At 34.5% G+C, this 19853-nt stretch overlaps 1 protein-coding gene across 1 annotated transcript in view; it reads left to right on the top strand.

The window, feature by feature from the left end:
- The window catches only part of LOC134686809 (furin-like protease kpc-1), a 32519-nt gene extending 21240 nt beyond the window's left edge, over nucleotides 1-11279 (top strand). Inside the window, exons 12-15 of the mRNA XM_063546610.1 lie at nucleotides 2965-3082; nucleotides 4456-4769; nucleotides 9880-9956; nucleotides 11174-11279. Of these exons, the coding sequence (XP_063402680.1) occupies nucleotides 2965-3082; nucleotides 4456-4769; nucleotides 9880-9941 (494 nt within the window). The 3' untranslated portion in view covers nucleotides 9942-9956; nucleotides 11174-11279. The remainder of the gene's footprint in view (nucleotides 1-2964; nucleotides 3083-4455; nucleotides 4770-9879; nucleotides 9957-11173) is intronic.
- The last annotated feature ends 8574 nt before the right edge of the window (nucleotides 11280-19853 follow it).

Here is a 19853-nt window from a genome sequence, read left to right as displayed (position 1 = left end):
ACTCTCAAACTGAATTAGGTCTGAAATACTTAGTGTTAAGTTTGAGAGGGGAAGAGTGTTAGGCCGTGTTCACATTGACCTAAATTTGGTGTTGTGTTAGTGTAACTCACACGTAAACTAAACACAATTGCGTTCCCATTGATAAAACTCAATGTTTACATGTAGTTTAAATCATGTTTTACCTACACACAGTCGATAGTCAATGTAGGCCTTGTGTAGGTTAAGTGTACACAAAACTAGGCATTTAGGACATTAGTTTTATCGTGTATATATTTTTGAGTAAAATTGATATTTTTGATAATTATAAGTTGTCTAAATTTTTACAGATTTTTTTTGTTAAAAAAAATGAACGTACTTTATTAATCCCTAATCAAGACTCAAAGCAGCATCATTGCCGAACCCATAAGGCAGCAACCAATTGATTTTCGGGGGAAAAGGGGGGGGGGGGGCTAATATAGTTGAGTATAAAACATAAAGGCAAGGGGGGTGGGGGTGGTGAGCTATGGATTTTGTTTTGGAAACTAAAAAAGTTTCCAGTTTTTGGCCCTGAAAAAAAAAATGGTTTTTTCACCCTCATCTGCCACTATATATAATGCTAAAATTGATTTCGACTTGTCACCAAAATTTGTCCTGAAAAAAATCAATAGCTCACGCCCCCCTCCCCTCCACAAAAAATGAAGTAAATAATTGTTGCCTAATTCATTTGAAAAGATCTTCCCGAATTGACTTGACGTACACAGAAATATTCGCCACGGGTCTTTACTCAAAAAACGATTCACGCATAAATGCATGACTAAAACAAGTGTGAGGTAAATGATATGTTTGTCTAGTATGTCAGATCCATTAAATAACACGTAAAATAAATATAAAAAAAACCCGCTACCCTATTCCTTTACCAAATACTCCTTGGAGAAGAAATACCATTTGAAACGAACAGAAAAGATAAAAATGTAGTGATCCCTAATATCCTTTTTTTTCGGCTGTAAGCACGCTGTTGCAGCTAACGTTTTCTAATGCGTTATCGAGACTTCTCTTGTATATTCAAACTACTGCAAATTATAGAAATGGCTTTCTTAAAGTAGCAACCACTTAACTTAAAAAAAAAGGGGGAGAGTTATTTTTTTTATCTGAGTCAGATTTTTTTTCGCGCGTACGTTTTTATTCCTTTTTTTTCGATGCTGGTTATCAAATACTTTTTTTTCAATATTTAACACTATAATGTATGGGGACACTCTTGATTCAGAACATTTTTTTTTTATCATCTGTATGACCATTTTTTTTTTTATCAAATTGGAGATCGGAATATTTCCATTCCCATCCTCCGCCCCCCTTTTGAAGTCAATTGGTTGTTCCCTTACCGCTAGAAAAAATTTCAAAAAATTTTGAATTCAGTTCTACGTAATGAACATTTAAATGACATATAGTTTACAAGTGGGAACAAATCTTATGTACAGGTAGCTAAACAAGGTGTATAGATGTGAACAAATGTAATGTGAAACCAGTGTACACTACACTAAACTAATTGTAAACATGTTTACTCTACACGGCGTTTGGTGTGAACACGGCCTTAGATAGTTTAAAATAATTCGAACGGGTAAACTAATGGCCAGATTTATGCAAAAGCTTTAAGCGAAAAGATAATATGATATACTGCAATAAACGAAAATTATGAATTACGGATTCCTGACTTGGGACAGGTATAGAATGTGGCGACCGAGGATAAATATGTTTTTTTCTGATGTGAAACCATTACTCTAACCTGACACAGTGATGTAAAAGTACAACATTAGAACATACGATAACATTCAGTTAATTAAAGAGTTGACCAATCACATCGACGAGAAGCACAATAAACAACTAACAAATAACATGAAGACAAAAAGTAAAGACATGAGAGTATTCGCAAATAATGAAAAATGGTTTGCCAGACTCGCGTTCCGCCTATACATGACACATCAGTGACGCTCCAATTAAAATGGTTAAAAGGTTGAATTAATTACGAAGTTGAGGAGCTGTTAGGGTTTTCTTTGATACCAACAAATAGTCGACTGCTCTTCTCGGGTGTGTTCGATCGTTCTTTGGTATTACTGAAGATAAATGAATTCCGATTATTAAGTTTCCTGCATGTTGATACTTATCAGCTGTAAGTCACAATGTGAAGTCTTTTGTCGATTGAGAACGGCGTACTGGTTCAAACAGGTCTCGTTTTTTGTCTTGAACATATATCATGTCACGCTAGTTTGTTCGTTTGACCCTTTATAGATGGGGTTTGCTCAGGGTGGAAGGCCGTACGGTAACCTGTAGTTTCTAACCTTTACGTGTGGTTTCTGGTGGATAGTGGTTTTATTTGTAATCATACCCCATATTCTTATTTTTTTATATACTGTGTCGATCAGCTGATTTAAAAAAAAATAATATGAAGATAAGCGGATAATCTAGATATCGGCTTGTATTTATGTGTTTTTCATGAAAGAAATTTTTTTTCCATTTCTTTAACTAGCAAATCTGACTTAGTTCCGATCAAGTTATAAATAATCTGAGGTGTATTTGGTAAACCCTTGCGGCAGTTTGGGTCCTCAATTGCTCTTCAAATTTTTACTTTATTTGACCTTATTTTAATTTTTTTAATTCAAGGGTCACTGATGAGTCTTTTATAAACGAAACACACGTTTTGTGTACACAATTTGAATCCTGGTATCTATAATGAGTTTATTTATTGCATATAATTTCTGGTTAGCTTATTTGACATCATGCCGAAATGTTTAGCAGAGTTAAACCAGGCTTAACCCACTATTTTCTTCGGAAAATGCATGTACCAAGTAAGGAATATGGCAGTTGTTTTTTTACTTTTCCGTTTGTTTTTGTCAGATTTTATGGACTTTCCCTGTTGTTTATGTTGCAATGGTTACGTCAATATGGGATCAATTTCATATGGTTATTATTATACTTAATCTTTTGAATTAGTTCATCACAAAATGGGATTCGGTTTGATGAATGCTGAGGCTATGGTTAAGAAGGCAATAAAGTGGAAAACTGTTCCGGAACAACTAACTTGGAAATCAAAAGTCAGCAGTCCAAACATGTAAGTGAAAGTTTAAAAAGTTAAGACTTAGCGACTTGTGACAACTATAATGTTCTCATTGTTTTCTAATTGTTTGTAAATTGAATATAAAGATGTTAGTTCGATTCCCGTAGTTTTTGACTCAGATTTGGGAAGTTATGAAGGAATCCAATTTGTGGACTTGAAGAGCAACTCGAAGTGCACTTAATAGTCAAATAGACAAAACCTGAAAAAAAAACATTTTTTAGGTATAGAACCCACTTCAACGGTACACATTTCTTTTCAAAGTTATGTCATATGTTCTATTGGACTTCGACCATGGATTTTAGAATTTTTTATACTTTATTTGCTGAGAATTACTCATACATTAAGTACATATCATGCAAGCATTTTCAGCATATAGTTCTAAGATAAATTTAATAACAATTTGGAAGGCTACAAATGTCTGAGAAATAATGAAGATACAAAACTATAACACAACTTTTCTCTGTAAAAGTATATAAGCCACGGGAAGTGTGGTGATATAAAAGTAAAGTTCTGAAGAAACAAATCGTAGAACACAAAAATTATGTGTTATAGTTGTTTTCAGAGATAGATCATTGCAACTGGTATTTAGTATGTTTATTTTTATCAAAAGTGAAACATAGAATAATATAAGAGTCACGTGAGAGAGCCGTGGTGTAGTGGTTAGTGTATCGGACTACTAACACAAAGGTTCCTGGTTCGATTCCCGTTCGGGATGAAAATTTCAGGAACTCAATTTTCGGCTCTCCCTTGACACCATTCGCGAGTATGGTCTTGAGGAAACGATGATAGTCCGACGGAAGGGGACGATAAATGGCTGACCCGTGTTAAGAGAGAGCCATATCTCTTGCACGTTAAAGACACCCTTGTAGATTTTCGAAAAAGAATAGGCTAATGCCGCTACAAGGCAGCACTCGCACCTGCAAAGTGGAAAGGGATTTATATAAGTTGCAAAACTTGTTTCCCAATCCACTATAAATAAATATGTTTAAACTAACGTGACGATATAGGGAACATAACTCTTCAAACTCACTGATATGTTCATTCTTGCTTTTTCATGATAATACAAATGTAATCCTATTTTACACGTAAAATATATTTTGGAATTGAGTTATGCATCAATGCCATAAAGGCAATTATGAAACTAAATATTACAGACATTGATTAACTTATCAATTCAACTTTTGAAAAGTTTAGTGACCCATGAACATTTATTTTCGAAATATTTAACTCTGTTTGTAGGACTTCAGAAAAAAGATCAAAATTGTCGATTTATGAAATTGTTACAAAGAAATAATACTTGTAAAGATTTTTTTGAATTGATATGAAAAGTACTAAATCTTAATTCATAAATGTTATCTCTACTTTAGGACTTCAGAGGAAAGATCAAAAGCAAAAAGCAAAATTGACGTTTCCCGTGACGATTGTTCAATCCGTCATTTAGAACATGTAATGGCTACAGTGAGTTTTAATTACTCATGCTGTAGAGGAGCAGTAGAGGTATACCTGGTGTCTCCCAGTGGGACCAGAGTAGTTCTGCTTCCTAAACGATACAACGACGCGTATTTTACATACACTAGATCAGGAACCTTTACTTGGACTTACAAAGTTGTTCATTTATGGGGAGAAAATCCTATAGGAAAGTGGAAAGTTTTACTAAAGTTAGACAACATGATAGCTAGTGGTATGTATCATTCAATTATTAAAACAAATATTAGTGGCGATATCAGATTTCAGAATTTCAAATATAAAAATAACGTTAAGAATTGAGAGAAAACAAATCCGGGTTACACACTAAAACCGAGGGAAACACATCAACTATAAAAGGAAAACAACGAAACAACAGAAACTCTAAAGTGCAACAAAAACCAAACGACAATGTAACACACACAGAAACGAACTATAAGATAACAACTGCCATATTCCTGACTTGGTACAGGGCATTTTAAGAAACAATGGTGGGTTGAACCTGGTTTTGTGGCTAGCCAAACCTCGCGCTTTTATGGCAATGTTAAATATAACACTAAAAGGACAACATTACATGACAGGGCTACAGTACAAATAAATGCAAGAATAGAGAAATACACAAATAAACAATACAATAATACACATCGATATGCTATAGTTATCAGATCAAAATAGTCAGAAAGCCAAACAAGTATAAAGTTAAAGAGCATTGATGACCCAAAATTCCAACAAGTTGTGCCAAATACGGCTCAGGATATCTATGCCTGGGATAAGAAAATACTTAGTATATAGAATAATTCATTCTTTAGCAAACAGTAAATAAAGGCAACAGTAGTATACCGCTGTTCGAAACTCATAAATCGATAGAAATAAAAACAAATCCAGGTTACAAACTAAAACTGAGGGAAACGACACAACATTAAAATGTAAAACACACAGAAACGAACTATAATATAACAATAGATATAGGAAGATGTGGTGTGAGTGCCAATGAGACAACTCTCCATCCAAATAACAATTTAAAAATTAAACCATTATAGGTTAAAGTACGGCCTTCAACACGGAGCCTTGGCTCACACCGAACAACAAGCTATAAAGGGCCCCAAAATTACTAGTGTAAAACCATTCAAACGGGAAAACCAACGGTCTAATCTATATAAACAAAACGAGAAACGAGAAACACGTATATATTACATAAACAAATGGCCATTTTCCGGACTTGGTACAGGACATTTTAAGAAAAAAATGGTGGGTATAAATTTATAAAAAAAATAACCATATAATTGATACTCATGTCAACACCGAAGTGCTGACTAACCACAGAATAAAAACGAACATGCAAAACAACCTATGGCAGCACATAAAAACAGAACAACAGAACCACGCATTGTCTATCACACCACTGGATTGACGCTACAAAATGTCGGTATTTCTTCTGAATCAAACTGTTAAACAAATAAACTCATCATTATGATCATAAATACCAGAATTTTAATTTTGTACGCTAGACGCTCGTTTCGTCTTCAAGAAAAATCACCACGCTTGAATCAAAAAAGTTTGAATGGTAAAAAAAAGTACGAAGTTGAAAAGCAAAAGCATTGAGGACCCTCAAATAGAGGTCTATTGTTAATAGCTGTCCTATAAGCAAACGTGCTACATGATCTCATTTAAAAAACAAAACTAGAAAATTGCATGAACTTCAAACTGACCGACAGTGGTTAACTTGGACAGGGTAAGCGTCTCAGTAGTTAACTTGGACAGGGTAAGCGTCTCATGCTATGCTTTTTGTTATCTATTAATCATGCTTTTCTTTGTCAAATATGTTCTCCTTTTTATTTGTATTGTAGTCCTGTAATATTATGTTGTCATTTCAATGTTATATTTAACTTTGCCATTAAAGTGCGAGGTTTGGCATGCCATAAAACCAGGTTCAACACACCACTTTTATTCCCCTTTAAAAGTGTTCTGTACCAAGTCAGGAAGATGGCCATTGTTATAATATTGTTCGTTTCTGTGTGTGTTGCATTTTAACTTTGAGTCGTTTGTGTTTTCTCTTATTTTTGAGATATTAAGATAAGACGTGGCACGGTACTTGTCTATCCCAAATTCATGTATTTGGTTTTGATGTTGTGTTTGTTATTTTCGTGGTGTTTTGTCTGTTGCTTGGTCCGTTTCTGTGTGTGTTGCGTTTCGTTGTTGTGTCGTTGTTCTCCTCTTATATTTAATGCGTTTCCCTCGGTTTTGGTTTGTTACCCCGATTTTGGTTTTTTGTCCATGGATTTATGAGTTTTGAACAGCGGTATACTACTGTTGCCTTTATTTATCACCTACCATGCGATTCCACAATTCACAATCCGCAAATACACAAACATTGCTTATTTTGCAGATTGAAGCGTTTCGATCAAATTTATGATAAATCATTTGATTTTAAGACACTACCTTTGACAGTTGACACTGATTCACAAACCTAGTTGATCATCAAAACAATTGTACATTTTAGCTTTTTGTATTTTTGAAATCATGGAATTTCAAAGATAACATAGTTATCAATGTTGACACCCTAAAACGTAGACCTCTTTTCTCGTTATTTTAGTTTTTCTCTCGATTAAAGACACATTCAAAGAGGTGCTACGCCATTAGTTGAGCTACAAAAGGGGAATAGTTTTCTCTTTTAAAATAAATTAAAGAGTCGTTCGTATTACAACCTATACTATGTATTCTAATTACGCCGGAAACAAAGGGTTAGATAAAAATACCGGAACACAGTTTTAAAATTAAAGTTCAAATACTGACATCCAAACTTTCAGTTTTCAGTATAATTAAGTAATCAATGTATCAAAATTTTGTGTATTTTTTAAGAGTCAATAAGTCATCATTTCAAGATCATGTTCAAAAACGTAAATTAGTAAACTAGGGATCTTTCCATCGCAATCAGAAATTTTGCCCAAAAATTGTTCTTTTTAATTTTTTTTATTTGTTTATTCATCTTGAAATTCTTTTTATCTTAAAAAAAAGTCCATCTGATATCGTGGATGAATAAGGCTCCTTAACCTTTATATTTTTATTTACGAAATGTGTCTTTCTATGAGCAATACCTGCTTTTCCTTAGTCCATAGCACTTAGTTCACTCCTATTTCTAAAATTGACCGTAGATGAGTTCGGACATTATTTTTAGGTCCCTTTTAGTTTATTATATTATTTATTTATGTGTTTCTCTGTCTGGAGTGTTCTTGCGTTTATTTGTACTGTATTGCTGTTACGTAATGTTGTCATTTTAGCGGTATTTTAACATTGCCACATAAGTGGGAGGTTTGGCTAGCCATAAAACCAGGTTCAACCCACCATTTTAGTCTTAAAATGTCCTTTACCAAGTCAGGAATAGGGCAGTTGTTATCAAATAGTCCGTTTCTATGTATTTTGGTGTTTATTTTTGTTGCAGTTCAGTGTTTCTGTTGTTCCGTTGTTTTCCTCTTATAGTTGATGTGTTTCCCTCGGTTTTGGTTTGTGACCCGGATTTGTTTTCGCTTAATCGATTCATGACTATTGAACAGCGGAATACTACTGTTGCCTTTATTGGTCAAATAGCTCTTCACGTTTTAAGGTCTTATACATCAGTCGCTTTTTGGAATACTTCGAGTCTTCTCTTAGATTCAATCAGTCATCATTTCAAGATCATGTTCAAAAAGGTATATTAGTAAATTGGGAATCCTTTCCTTTGCAATCGAACATTTAAATTGTTCTCCATTGTAGTATTTTTAGTTAGTTGTTTGTCTATTATTCTATTCCCTGTCAACGACGGTTGTCTTTTTTCTTTCAGCCGCGGTATAGCCTTTTCCCCTTTTCAACAACGGTATAGTCTGTTTTGTTTCTTTCAGCCACGGTATAGTCTATCTTTTTACTTTTAAGAACGGTATAGTCTGTCATTTTCCTTTCTGCCCGGTAGAGTCTGTCTATTTCAAAATAATTCAAAAGGCAATATAAAAATAAGGAGATGAGGTAGAATTGCCAATGAGACCACTATCCACCAAAGTTAAAAATGAAGTAGATTGAAGCAATCGTACGGCCTTCAACAATGAGAAAACACATACCGTGTAGTCGGTTATAAAAGGCCCCGACATAAATAATATGAAAAACTTCAATTGAGAAAACTAACGGCCAAATTTGTAACAAAACAATTTACGAAAAACAATTATGAGCGACATGAACCAACGACACTCACTGAACTACAGGCTCCGGACTTGGGACAGGCACATAAAGAACGTGGCGGGGTTAAACATGTATGAGAGCTCAACTCTCCCCTAACCTGGGAGAGTGGTGAAACAGCACAACATAAGAACAAACTATAAAAATCAATTGAAAAAGGCTTAATTCAACAGATTGATATAAAGCAGAACAATCAAAGAAAATCACACACCGGACGTGGCAGGGTATTTATCCAACCCTCATCCCTAACAACAAAAAGGACACTAAGTACAGATCTGAGAGTACTCGCAGTTACTGACAGCTAGTTCAAAGCCAATAACAACTAATAAAAAAGAACATGTATCTAAGCAAGTCCATTAAAACACCCACCGTAAACATGTGGTAAATTCCGGACTTGGTACAGCCATTTTTCGAAGAAAAAAAAATGGTGTGGTAAACCTGGTTTCACAGCTACCTAATACAAACGTATATACATTCGTTGTGGGTGAACTTTTATACCAACTAGAAAACACCCGCGACATCGCAGCTCCGTGACTATATTAAAGTACCTAGGCTACGCCTTATTTTAAGCCTGGATTTTTAAGTATTCGTATTGTCATCTGATAAAGTCGTGCTGATTATAAGGTGCACAGTTTTCTCTGCTATCAAAATCTTTCTGTTTGAACCCGTCCTGGTTTTCTTACTACAACCGGAAAATTCATGTGACAAAGATCGAATTTAGTATTATTAACCCCAGTATAATGACGAAGTTCATGACCTCGTTATTTTAGTATTATAGATTTCACGGGCAGTATGTCGACTGAGCATGCGCGAAAGCGTATAAGAAACGGATCGATAACGGTCTCCAAATTTGGCTATTTTCTCAAAAATTGGCGTTTTCTGTAGAAAAAAGATTGTTTCAAAGACAAATTTAGGAAGTACAAAACACTACATTCATACGTCATTTCCGTCTTTGTATGGTTTTAGAGGAGTTGCGGCTCAATGAAATTGGTCTCTTCCTTTAGTATTATAGATTATCCTTTAAATTCAGCAACAACAAACTGTCTCTCTATACAGCGATATGTAAAAGTAATGTTACATTCATTTATCAACTTATAAGAGTATAAAACCTCTGTCTCTTACAGCGGAACTAAAGGAGTGGTATCTTACTCTGTATGGAACTTCATCAAATCCAATAAAAGGATGAAACCTGTCTATCAAGGTAACTATCTTACTCTCTATGGAACATCATCAAATCCACTGAAAGGATAAAACCTGTCTATCAAGGTAAACCTATCTACCGATGTATTAGTCTTCTTCAAATGTACCTTATAAGAAAATTGTATGTGTAGGAATAGTGAAAGTATGCTTCAAAGATATTTTGTTATTCATATATCAAGCGAATATCATGGTGAAAGTTTGAGGGATAATGGACAATCATAAACATACGAAAACTTTAAATGAATTGGAATTGTGTGTTGTACATAAATAAAAGGTACATTTCATGAAATTTTGACATGACGTTGTCGGTTTCACTCATAATTATTATTTTTGAATGTCCCTTAGTATCTTCGGCCTCTTTTTCATCTTGTCTTTAAACACAAACACAATCTCCTCCGTTGGATTTCACTGCCTGCAATTCCATCAGCAGTGCTTTTATACTTTACCTACAAAAGTCGACATTTATGAGTAGATTTATTTATAAATAGTCGGCCCGGAGTTCGATTGTTTCTATGCACAATCAAGTGTGCCCTACCAAATGTAAAGTTCTTTGGTTTTAGCAAAAGACTTCAACAGAGAACTACCTTAAAATCAAATATTTTGAAATGCCATATTTAGAAAAGAGCCGGATTAAACCAAGAGGATGTTCAAAATTCATAAGTCACAGAAAAACTCAAAACGCCATGGCAAAAAGAAAACAAAACGACGAAAAGACGAATTGATCCATAAAAAAACACAAAATCAAAAAATTAAGATTGGACAACACGAACCCTACAAAAAACCAAAAGTTCCAAAAGGGTAAGAATTTCCTGCTCCACATGTGGCACCCGTCGAAGTACTAATCCATTGATAAGTCTAATTCAGTGATGTCACAATCGGAGAAAAGAGGACGGGATTAATAAATAGCATAAATAACTCTCTGACATAATCATGGCCATTTTCAAAATGATTTTAAGCGATGAAAGGCAGAAATAAATACAATTTTACAATAATGTTTCTAACTTTATCAAGGGAACAATTAAAAGTCATTTCAAAAATCTGTAAGGACTGCATGCTTCTTTGAACTGAATACCTGCAGAGATTAAGCGCAGATAGTCATTTATTCGAGACTCTATATTGTCTTAACTCAGTACTATGATTCCAGCTCATGATACTAAAATAAGTTTTATTTAAAATGGATGATGTATATACATAAATTTCTTCTTTATTTCATTTCAGGTATATTTGTCAACTCTATTATAGTGAACCATTGGTCAAAATAGACATTACTATAATCCTTTGTTATATATTTTTCTAAATTAAAAAAAAAAAATGTATGTATTTCTTGTGCCATTTATGCAAAATTGACAACCTTTATGAGAAATATTTGTCAAGTCAAATTCGTTTCGCTTAATGCACAACTCTTGGGAAACATTTATTAACAATTTCTGAGTTGAGTTTCTCCTCTTATTTCACAATATTAAGTATCAGACTTGTCCAAATACTATTAGGCGAGTGTAATATTTGAAAAAGACGTCTAGTTAAGGACTTTAATGCACCCACCTAACACACGGCTATTTTTTTTTAAATGAAAGAATTATGATTTTACTTTGATTTTTGCCCGGTCGTCACAAAATCGTACGGTGCAGTTTTTGTAAAATTGACGTTTATTTCAGAAATTAGTTGAAAATTATAAAATTACGACATATTTTTCAAGCAAAGGAAATTAGTCGTATCTCTTCTTTTAGACAGAATAATTAAGTGAATTAGATTCTTAAAATAATGAATAACAATATTTACAACTGTAAGTCCGCATGCTTTTGCATTACTTCTAAATATTTGACATTTTGTACGAAAATTTTCATAATTCTGACCTTTTCGGATCTACAATATTTTTTTTATTAAATGCTTTTGCACTCTATCCGTTTTAGAACACACCAAATTACTCATCAGTTATCGTTTTTTCATTTAAGATTAAGACTTTATCTCAACATTACTTAAAATCACGAATTTCTGTAATTTTATGTTGTTGGGTAAAATCACTATAGTTTCCGGAAGCCCTTATCTATTTCGTTATCGTTTTTTTACTGACTATATTAGTCGATTTCCGTGTACTAATAGTGATATTAGAGTACGATAAATCATATTTAAACGGTTCTATTTCTATCTTTAATTTCAGTGTAGCTTAAATAGATATAAAATCGTCCGAAATTAAGATCAAATCAAAGTAAAACATAGTTTTTGAGTTCTGTAGGGAAAACGGTACTATTTATTCTGCCATAGGCGACAATACTAACATTTTCTAAATTTACCAGTTTTTATAATAAGAACCTGGACAAAACAGTTATGTGTGGTGTTACAACTTTATTATTGTATTCTAAAAATTAAAGCCAAATAGTATCATGACCAATTTCCAACGGAGCTAGTTTATGTTATCCATGCCCACCGTCATTTTGCACCAAATTTTTGAAATTTTGTAAGCCTTTTCGAATAATTCTCTAGAAAATATTTCAATAGGTTTTAAAATTTATTTTATAAATTTACACACTGCAGTTATTCATAGATAAATAAAAAAATATATTGTACCCTACATCCAATCACAGCGCTCCTAATTTGACTTCCTTCACCTGTCTTGGGTACACAAAAGGCCAACCTAATGCTGGGAAAATTAAATACTACCGTTTTCCCTATACTGTGACACAAAGCTATAAATTATTTTTATAACACCATCAATGCAATACTGGGTTATTGTGGAAACCTTGACTATAACTAATACTTGTATGTCCCCATTACTTAAAGAAACATGGATAATTTTATGTCCCCACCCCTAAATGCTGATTTACCTCTTTCTCTACTTCTTTCAGATAAGGCTTAACAAACAACCTGTATCCAACTATATCTTATCTTATCTAAAAAGAATAATAAACATTTCCATTTAAACAGATAAAAATGACAGTTCCATTCAATTTGTATACATTTTATCCAAAATTTACAACATAAGCACAAATTCAAGATTTGTCATACTAATCTCCAGTCCATGCTTTAGTATATGCCATTATGTGGTTCAAAATTTCAGAGCTGGTTATAAAATCCATTATTCTCTCTTGAGATGATAAAAACAAGGATATTAGACACTTAAAACATTAAATCTGCAAAATACTCAGCTGTAAAGTTGCCTTTGTTGCCAATATTAATCTGTGAAAAAGCTGAATTATGTCCCTTGGGAGTATTAAATTCCAACAAAAGTCCTTTCAAACAGTACAAAATGACAAATTATATATGCCTGATATAATAAAAGATAGAAACTACAAAATGAAGCACTATTGAAATATTTGCTGCATGAATTGCCAACAATGTGAGCAATTCTTTAGACAGGAGAGTATAAATTCTATCTAAATTTAGCCTCAAGTGGGCCTCTTTTTTTCTTAGATGAGCAATTCTAAGAGTGAAAATGCTTCTAGTATGACCAAATACCGCCTTACTTTATAAGCAGTACAAACTTTACCAGATAATATCCAATTTTAATAGATTGTGTCAAGGGAAATACCCAATTGAAACATTTAGGGAATTCCACAGCAAAAAAGGCAAATATTTCAGTTCAAAATATTTGTCGCGACTTGAATTCTGGGTTTTCGAATTGAATTAATCATTGCGAAAGGTGAAAACAAATACAAAAGAACAATAGTTTGGTGCAGTTTATACAATATAGTTAATATTGACACCCTAGAATAAAGGTTTATATCAGTACCCACCAATTTGACTTATTATGATGACTCAGCACTTTTCTCAACACAGTACTGTTCTCAGATAAAAAATCTCTATTCTTTGTGATAAAAATCAAATGTTCTTATCAAATGCTTCAAAATAGTATAATATGACTGAAGTCTGATTGATTTTGATTTCCCTTGCTATCTTGAGTATAGGGAAAACGGTACTATTTATTCTGCCATAGGCGACAATACTAACATTTTCTAAATTTACCAGTTTTTATAATAAGAACCTGGACAAAACAGTTATGTGTGGTGTTACAACTTTATTATTGTATTCTAAAAATTAAAGCCAAATAGTATCATGACCAATTTCCAACGGAGCTAGTTTATGTTATCCATGCCCACCGTCATTTTGCACCAAATTTTTGAAATTTTGTAAGCCTTTTCGAATAATTCTCTAGAAAATATTTCAATAGGTTTTAAAATTTATTTTATAAATTTACACACTGCAGTTATTCATAGATAAATAAAAAAATATATTGTACCCTACATCCAATCACAGCGCTCCTAATTTGACTTCCTTCACCTGTCTTGGGTACACAAAAGGCCAACCTAATGCTGGGAAAATTAAATACTACCGTTTTCCCTGTAGAATTCGGTAAGCGGAAGAAGGGATCCCGTAGAACGCCCTACGTCACGATTCATAAATTATGCATATTCTATTTATAGGCTATTTTTAAATGATTCGGAAAATACTAATGCTAAAAATAGAATTTTCTTAACATATAAAACTATCTTAAAAAAGACGATGCAAAATCATTAACTTTCATGGAGAGTGGTAGAGGGTTATTTTCGTGGAACGTGATCGCGTTTTTTTATTTCACGTTCAACGTGTTTTTACCTTTTTATTTCACGTTCAGTCGTGCAAAACAGCTATAGGTGTTCAACATGTTCTGCTTATGTAATTTTTATACGTGCTTCGTGATTCAAATGCTTATTTGCGTGCTCAGTATTTAAAAAAATATAATCAAACACTAGACAGGGATCGTCAACATGGTCAAGAACGAAATTGATTTAATTTTGTTTCCGTGATTAGAAATGATAAGGCGGTAAGGCTAATGATGTTGTTCCTTTATTTGCATTTTAAAAATTCAGAATATCTTTATATACTTTTTTAAAAGCTGTAAATTATTTGTATCATAAATGTGTACACACTAAATAGGGAATATTAAGTAAAATAAAAAGTTCATATATACACGAGGACAGTGACTCAATCACAAAAGGTTCACCATGCAAAAAGTCTTTATTTTTCGTGCAACGTTCATGTCAGAAACTATTTCACGTTCAACGTGAAATGGTGTCTTAAATAGGAAAATGTTCCGCATTACAGTAGCATATATCATTGTGCCCTCATTAAGCAAATACATATTCCTTTTTAAGATATATATGATATTTCACATATATATATGACACACAGTAGTGGTGCCTTAATTATGTTGTAAAGACTTGCAAATGTCCCATGCACGTGATCCCATGGCTTTGAATATAATTGGAGTTAATAATATTGTTATTATCCGCTTAACAGAGTACTGTGATGTAGGCAAATTGAAAAAAAACCCGTGTAGCTTACACGTTCTTAGACATTTCTTTTACGAGGTGTGAGGGGTGGTGGTAGTGGTGGGGTTGGGGGTGCTGGTCTTTGTTTCCCCTGTTAATTGTTTATAATGAAGCTACATGTTCTATTAGGGCGTTCTACATGCTCTTCTGGGCGTTCTACATGATCCCCTGTTGTCTGAACCTTATATTTCTACTATAGAAAGTTATATAGGATCTCCTATATTGTTTGTTTAACATGTATATACTAAAGGACGTTCTACAGGATCCCCTGTTGTCTGAACATTATATAAAAACTATAGAACGTTCTTTAGGATACCCTATTGTTTGTTTTTGATGTATCTTCTGACGACTTTCTACGGGATCCCTTGGTCGGTCTGTGTGATCCTCTGCTTTCCCAACATTATGTATCTACTACAAGACGTTCTACAGGATCCCCTTTTGTATGTTTTTCAAGTATATACTACAGGGCGTTCTACAGGATCCCCTGGTCGGTCTACGGGATCCCCTGTTTTCTCAACATAATATATCTACTATTAGACGTTCTATAGAATCCCCTATTGTTTGTTAATCATGTATATACTAAAGGACGTTCTACAGGATCCCCTGTTGTCTGAAAATTATATATAAACTATAAAACGTTCTTTAGGATACCCTATTGTTTGTTTTTTCATGTATCTACTGACGACTTTCTACGGGATCCCTTGGTCGGTCTGTGTGATCCTCTGCTTTCCCAACATTATGTATCTACTACAAGACGTTCTACAGGATCCCATTTTGTATGTTTTTCAAGTATATACTACAGGGCGTTCTACAGGATCCCCTGGTCGGTCTACGGGAGCCCCTGTTTTCTCAACATAATATATCTACTATTAGACGTTCTATAGAATCCCCTATTGTTTGTTAATCATGAATATACTAAAGGACGTTCTACAGGATCCCCTGTTGTCTGAACATTATATATAAACTATAGAACGTTCTTCAGGATACCCTATTGTTTGTTTTATCATGTATCTACTGACGACTTTCTACGGGATCCCTTGGTCGGTCTGTGTGATCCTCTGCTTTCCCAACATTATGTATCTACTACAAGACGTTCTACAGGATCCCCTTTTGTATGTTTTTCAAGTATATACTACAGGGCGTTCTACAGGATCCCCTGGTCGCTCTATGGGATCCCCTGATTTCTAAACATAATATATCTATTATCAGACGTTCAAAGGGCCCCCTGTTGTTTGTTTTTCAAGTATATACTATAGGGCGTTCTACAGGATCCCCTGGTCGGTCTACGGGATCCCCTGTTTTCTCAACATAATATATCTACTATAAGACGTTCTATAGGACCCCTTGTTGTTTGTTTTTTCAAGTATGTACTGGAAGGCGTTCTACAGGACCCCCTTGGCGGTCTACATGATCCCCTGTTTTCTCAACATAATATATTTACTATAAGACGTTCTATAGGGCCCCTGTTGTTTGTTTTTCAAGTATATACTATAGGGCGTTTTACAGGATCCCCTGGGCGGTCTACAGATTCCGCTGTTGTCCGATCATAATATATCTACTATAAGACGTTCTATAGGATACCCTATTTTTTGTTAATCAAGTATATACTAAAGGACGTTCTACAGGATCCCCTGGGCGGTCTTTGTAATCCCTTGTTGTCTGAACATTATATATCTACTAAAGGACTTTCTATAAGACCCCCTATTGACCGTTTTTCATGTTTATACTATAGGTCGTTCTACAGGATCCCCTGGGCGGTCTACAGGATCCCCTGTTGTCTTTACTTTATATATCGACTATAGGACGTTCTATAGGATCCCATATATTGTTTGTATATTATTTATATACTAAAGGGCGTTCTATCGGATCCCCTGGGCGGTCTACAGGATGCCCTGTTGATTGTTTTTTATGTTTATACTATAGGGCGTGCTACAGGATCCCCTGAGCGGTCTATAGGATCCCCGTTTATTTAAAAATATATATCTACTATAAGGCGTTCTTAAGTATCCCCTGTTGTTTGTTTTTCATTTATATACTAAAGGGCGTTCTAAATGATCCCCTGGACGGTCTACAGGATCCCCTGTTTGCTCAACATGATATATCTACTATAAGACGTTCTATAGAATCCCCTATTGTTTGTTAATCATGTATACTAAAGGGCGATCTGCAGGATCCATTGGGCGGTCTACAGGATACCCTGTTATCTTTACATTATATATCTACTATAGGACGTTAATAAGATTGTTTTTCATGTTTATACAATAGGGCGTTCTTAAAACTCACCTGTTTTCTCATCATTATCTATCTACTATAAGACGTTCTATAGGATCCCATGTAGTTTGTTTTTTATGTATATTATAAAGGGCGTTCAATAGGATCCCCTAGGTAGCCTACAGGATTCCCTTTTGTTTGAACATTATATATAAACTATAGAACGTTCTATAGGATACCCTATTGTTTATTGTTGATGTATCTACTAGAGGACTTTCTTCGGAATCTCTTGGTCGGTCTGTGTGATCCTCTGCTTTCTCAATATTATGTATCTACTACAAGACATTCTACAGGATCCCCTGATGTTTGTTTTTCAAGTATATACTATAGGGCGTTCTACAGGATCCCCTGGGCGGTCTACAGGATCCCCTGTTTGCTCAACATGATAGATCTACTATAAGACGTTCTATAGAATCCCCTATTGTTTGTTATAATACTAAAGGGCGATCTACAGGATCCCTTGGGCGGTCTACAGAATACCCTGCTGTCTTTACATTATATATCTACTATAGGACGTTCATAAGACCCCTTGTTGTTTGTTTTTCATGTTTATACAATAGGGCGTTCTAAAGGATCACCTGTTTTCTCATCATTATTTATCTACTATAAGACGTTCTATAGGATCCCTTGTTGTCGTTTATCATGTATATTCTAGAGGGTGTTTGATGGGATCCCCTAGGTAGTCTACAGGATCTTCTTTTGTCTGAACATTATATAAAAACTATAGAACGTTCTACAGGATCCCCTGTTTGTTCAACATAATATATCTACTATAAGACGTTCTAAAAAATCCCCTATATTTTGTTAATCAAGTATATACTAAAGGGCGTTCTACAGGATCCCCTGGGCGGTCTTCAGGGTCCCTTGTTGTCTGAACATTATATATCTACTAAAGGACGTTCTATAAGACCCCCTGTTGATTGTTTTTCATGTTTATACTATAGGGCGTTCTACATGATCCCCTGGGCGTTCTACCGGATCCCTTATTGTCTTTACATTATATATCTACTGTAGGACGTTCTATAGGATCCCCTATATTGTTTGTTTATTATTTATATACTAAAGGGCGTTCCATCGGATCCCCTGGGCGGTCTACAGGATGCCCTGTTGATTGTTTTTTATGTTTATACTATAGGGCGTTCTACAGGATCCCCTGGGCGGTCTATAGGATCCCCGTTTATTTAAAAAATATATATCTACTAAAGGGCGTTCTAAATGATCCCCTGGACGATCTACAGGATTCCCTGTAGCTCAACATGATATATCTACTATAAGACGTCCTATAGAATCAGCTATTGTTTGTTAATCATGTATATACTAAAGGGCGATCAACAGGATCCCTTGGGCGGTCTAAAAGACACCCTGTTATCTTTACATTATATATCTACTATAGGACGTTCATAAGACCCCCTGTTGATTGTTTTTCATGTTTATACAATAGGGCGTTCTTAAAAATCACCTGTTTTCTCATCATTATTTATCTACTATAAGACGTTCTATAGGATCCCATGTAGTTTGTTTTTTATGTATATTATAAAGGGTGTTTGATGGGATCCCATAGGTAGTCTACATGATCCCCTTTTGTCTGAACATTATATAAAAACTATAGAACGTTCTACAGGATCCCCTGTTTGTTCAACATAATATATCTACTATAAGACGTTCTAAAAAATCCCCTATATTTTGTTAATCAAGTATATACTAAAGGGCGTTCTACAGGATCCCCTGGGCGGTCTTCAGGGTCCCTTGTTGTCTGAACATTATATATCTACTAAAGGACGTTCTATAAGACCCCCTGTTGATTGTTTTTCATGTTTATACTATAGGGCGTTCTACATGATCCCCTGGGCGGTCTACCGGATCCCTTATTGTCTTTACATTATATATCTACTGTAGGACGTTCTATAGGATCCCCTATATTGTTTGTTTATTATTTATATACTAAAGGGCGTTCCATCGGATCCCCTGGGCGGTCTACAGGATGCCCTGTTGATTGTTTTTTATGTTTATACTATAGGGCGTTCTACAGGATCCCCTGGGCGGTCTATATGATCCCCGTTTATTTAAAAATATATATCTACTAAAGGGCGTTCTAAATGATCCCCTGGACGATCTACAGGATTCCCTGTAGCTCAACATGATATATCTACTATAAGACGTCCTATAGAATCCGCTATTGTTTGTTAATCATGTATATACTAAAGGGCGATCAACAGGATCCCTTGGGCGGTCTAAAAGACACCCTGTTATCTTTACATTATATATCTACTATAGGACGTTCATAAGACCCCCTGTTGATTGTTTTTCATGTTTATACAATA

This window comes from Mytilus trossulus, chromosome 10 (genome assembly GCF_036588685.1).
Source record: "Mytilus trossulus isolate FHL-02 chromosome 10, PNRI_Mtr1.1.1.hap1, whole genome shotgun sequence".
Taxonomy (NCBI): Eukaryota; Metazoa; Mollusca; class Bivalvia; order Mytilida; family Mytilidae; genus Mytilus; species Mytilus trossulus.
This window is presented reverse-complemented; position numbering and strand designations above follow the sequence as displayed.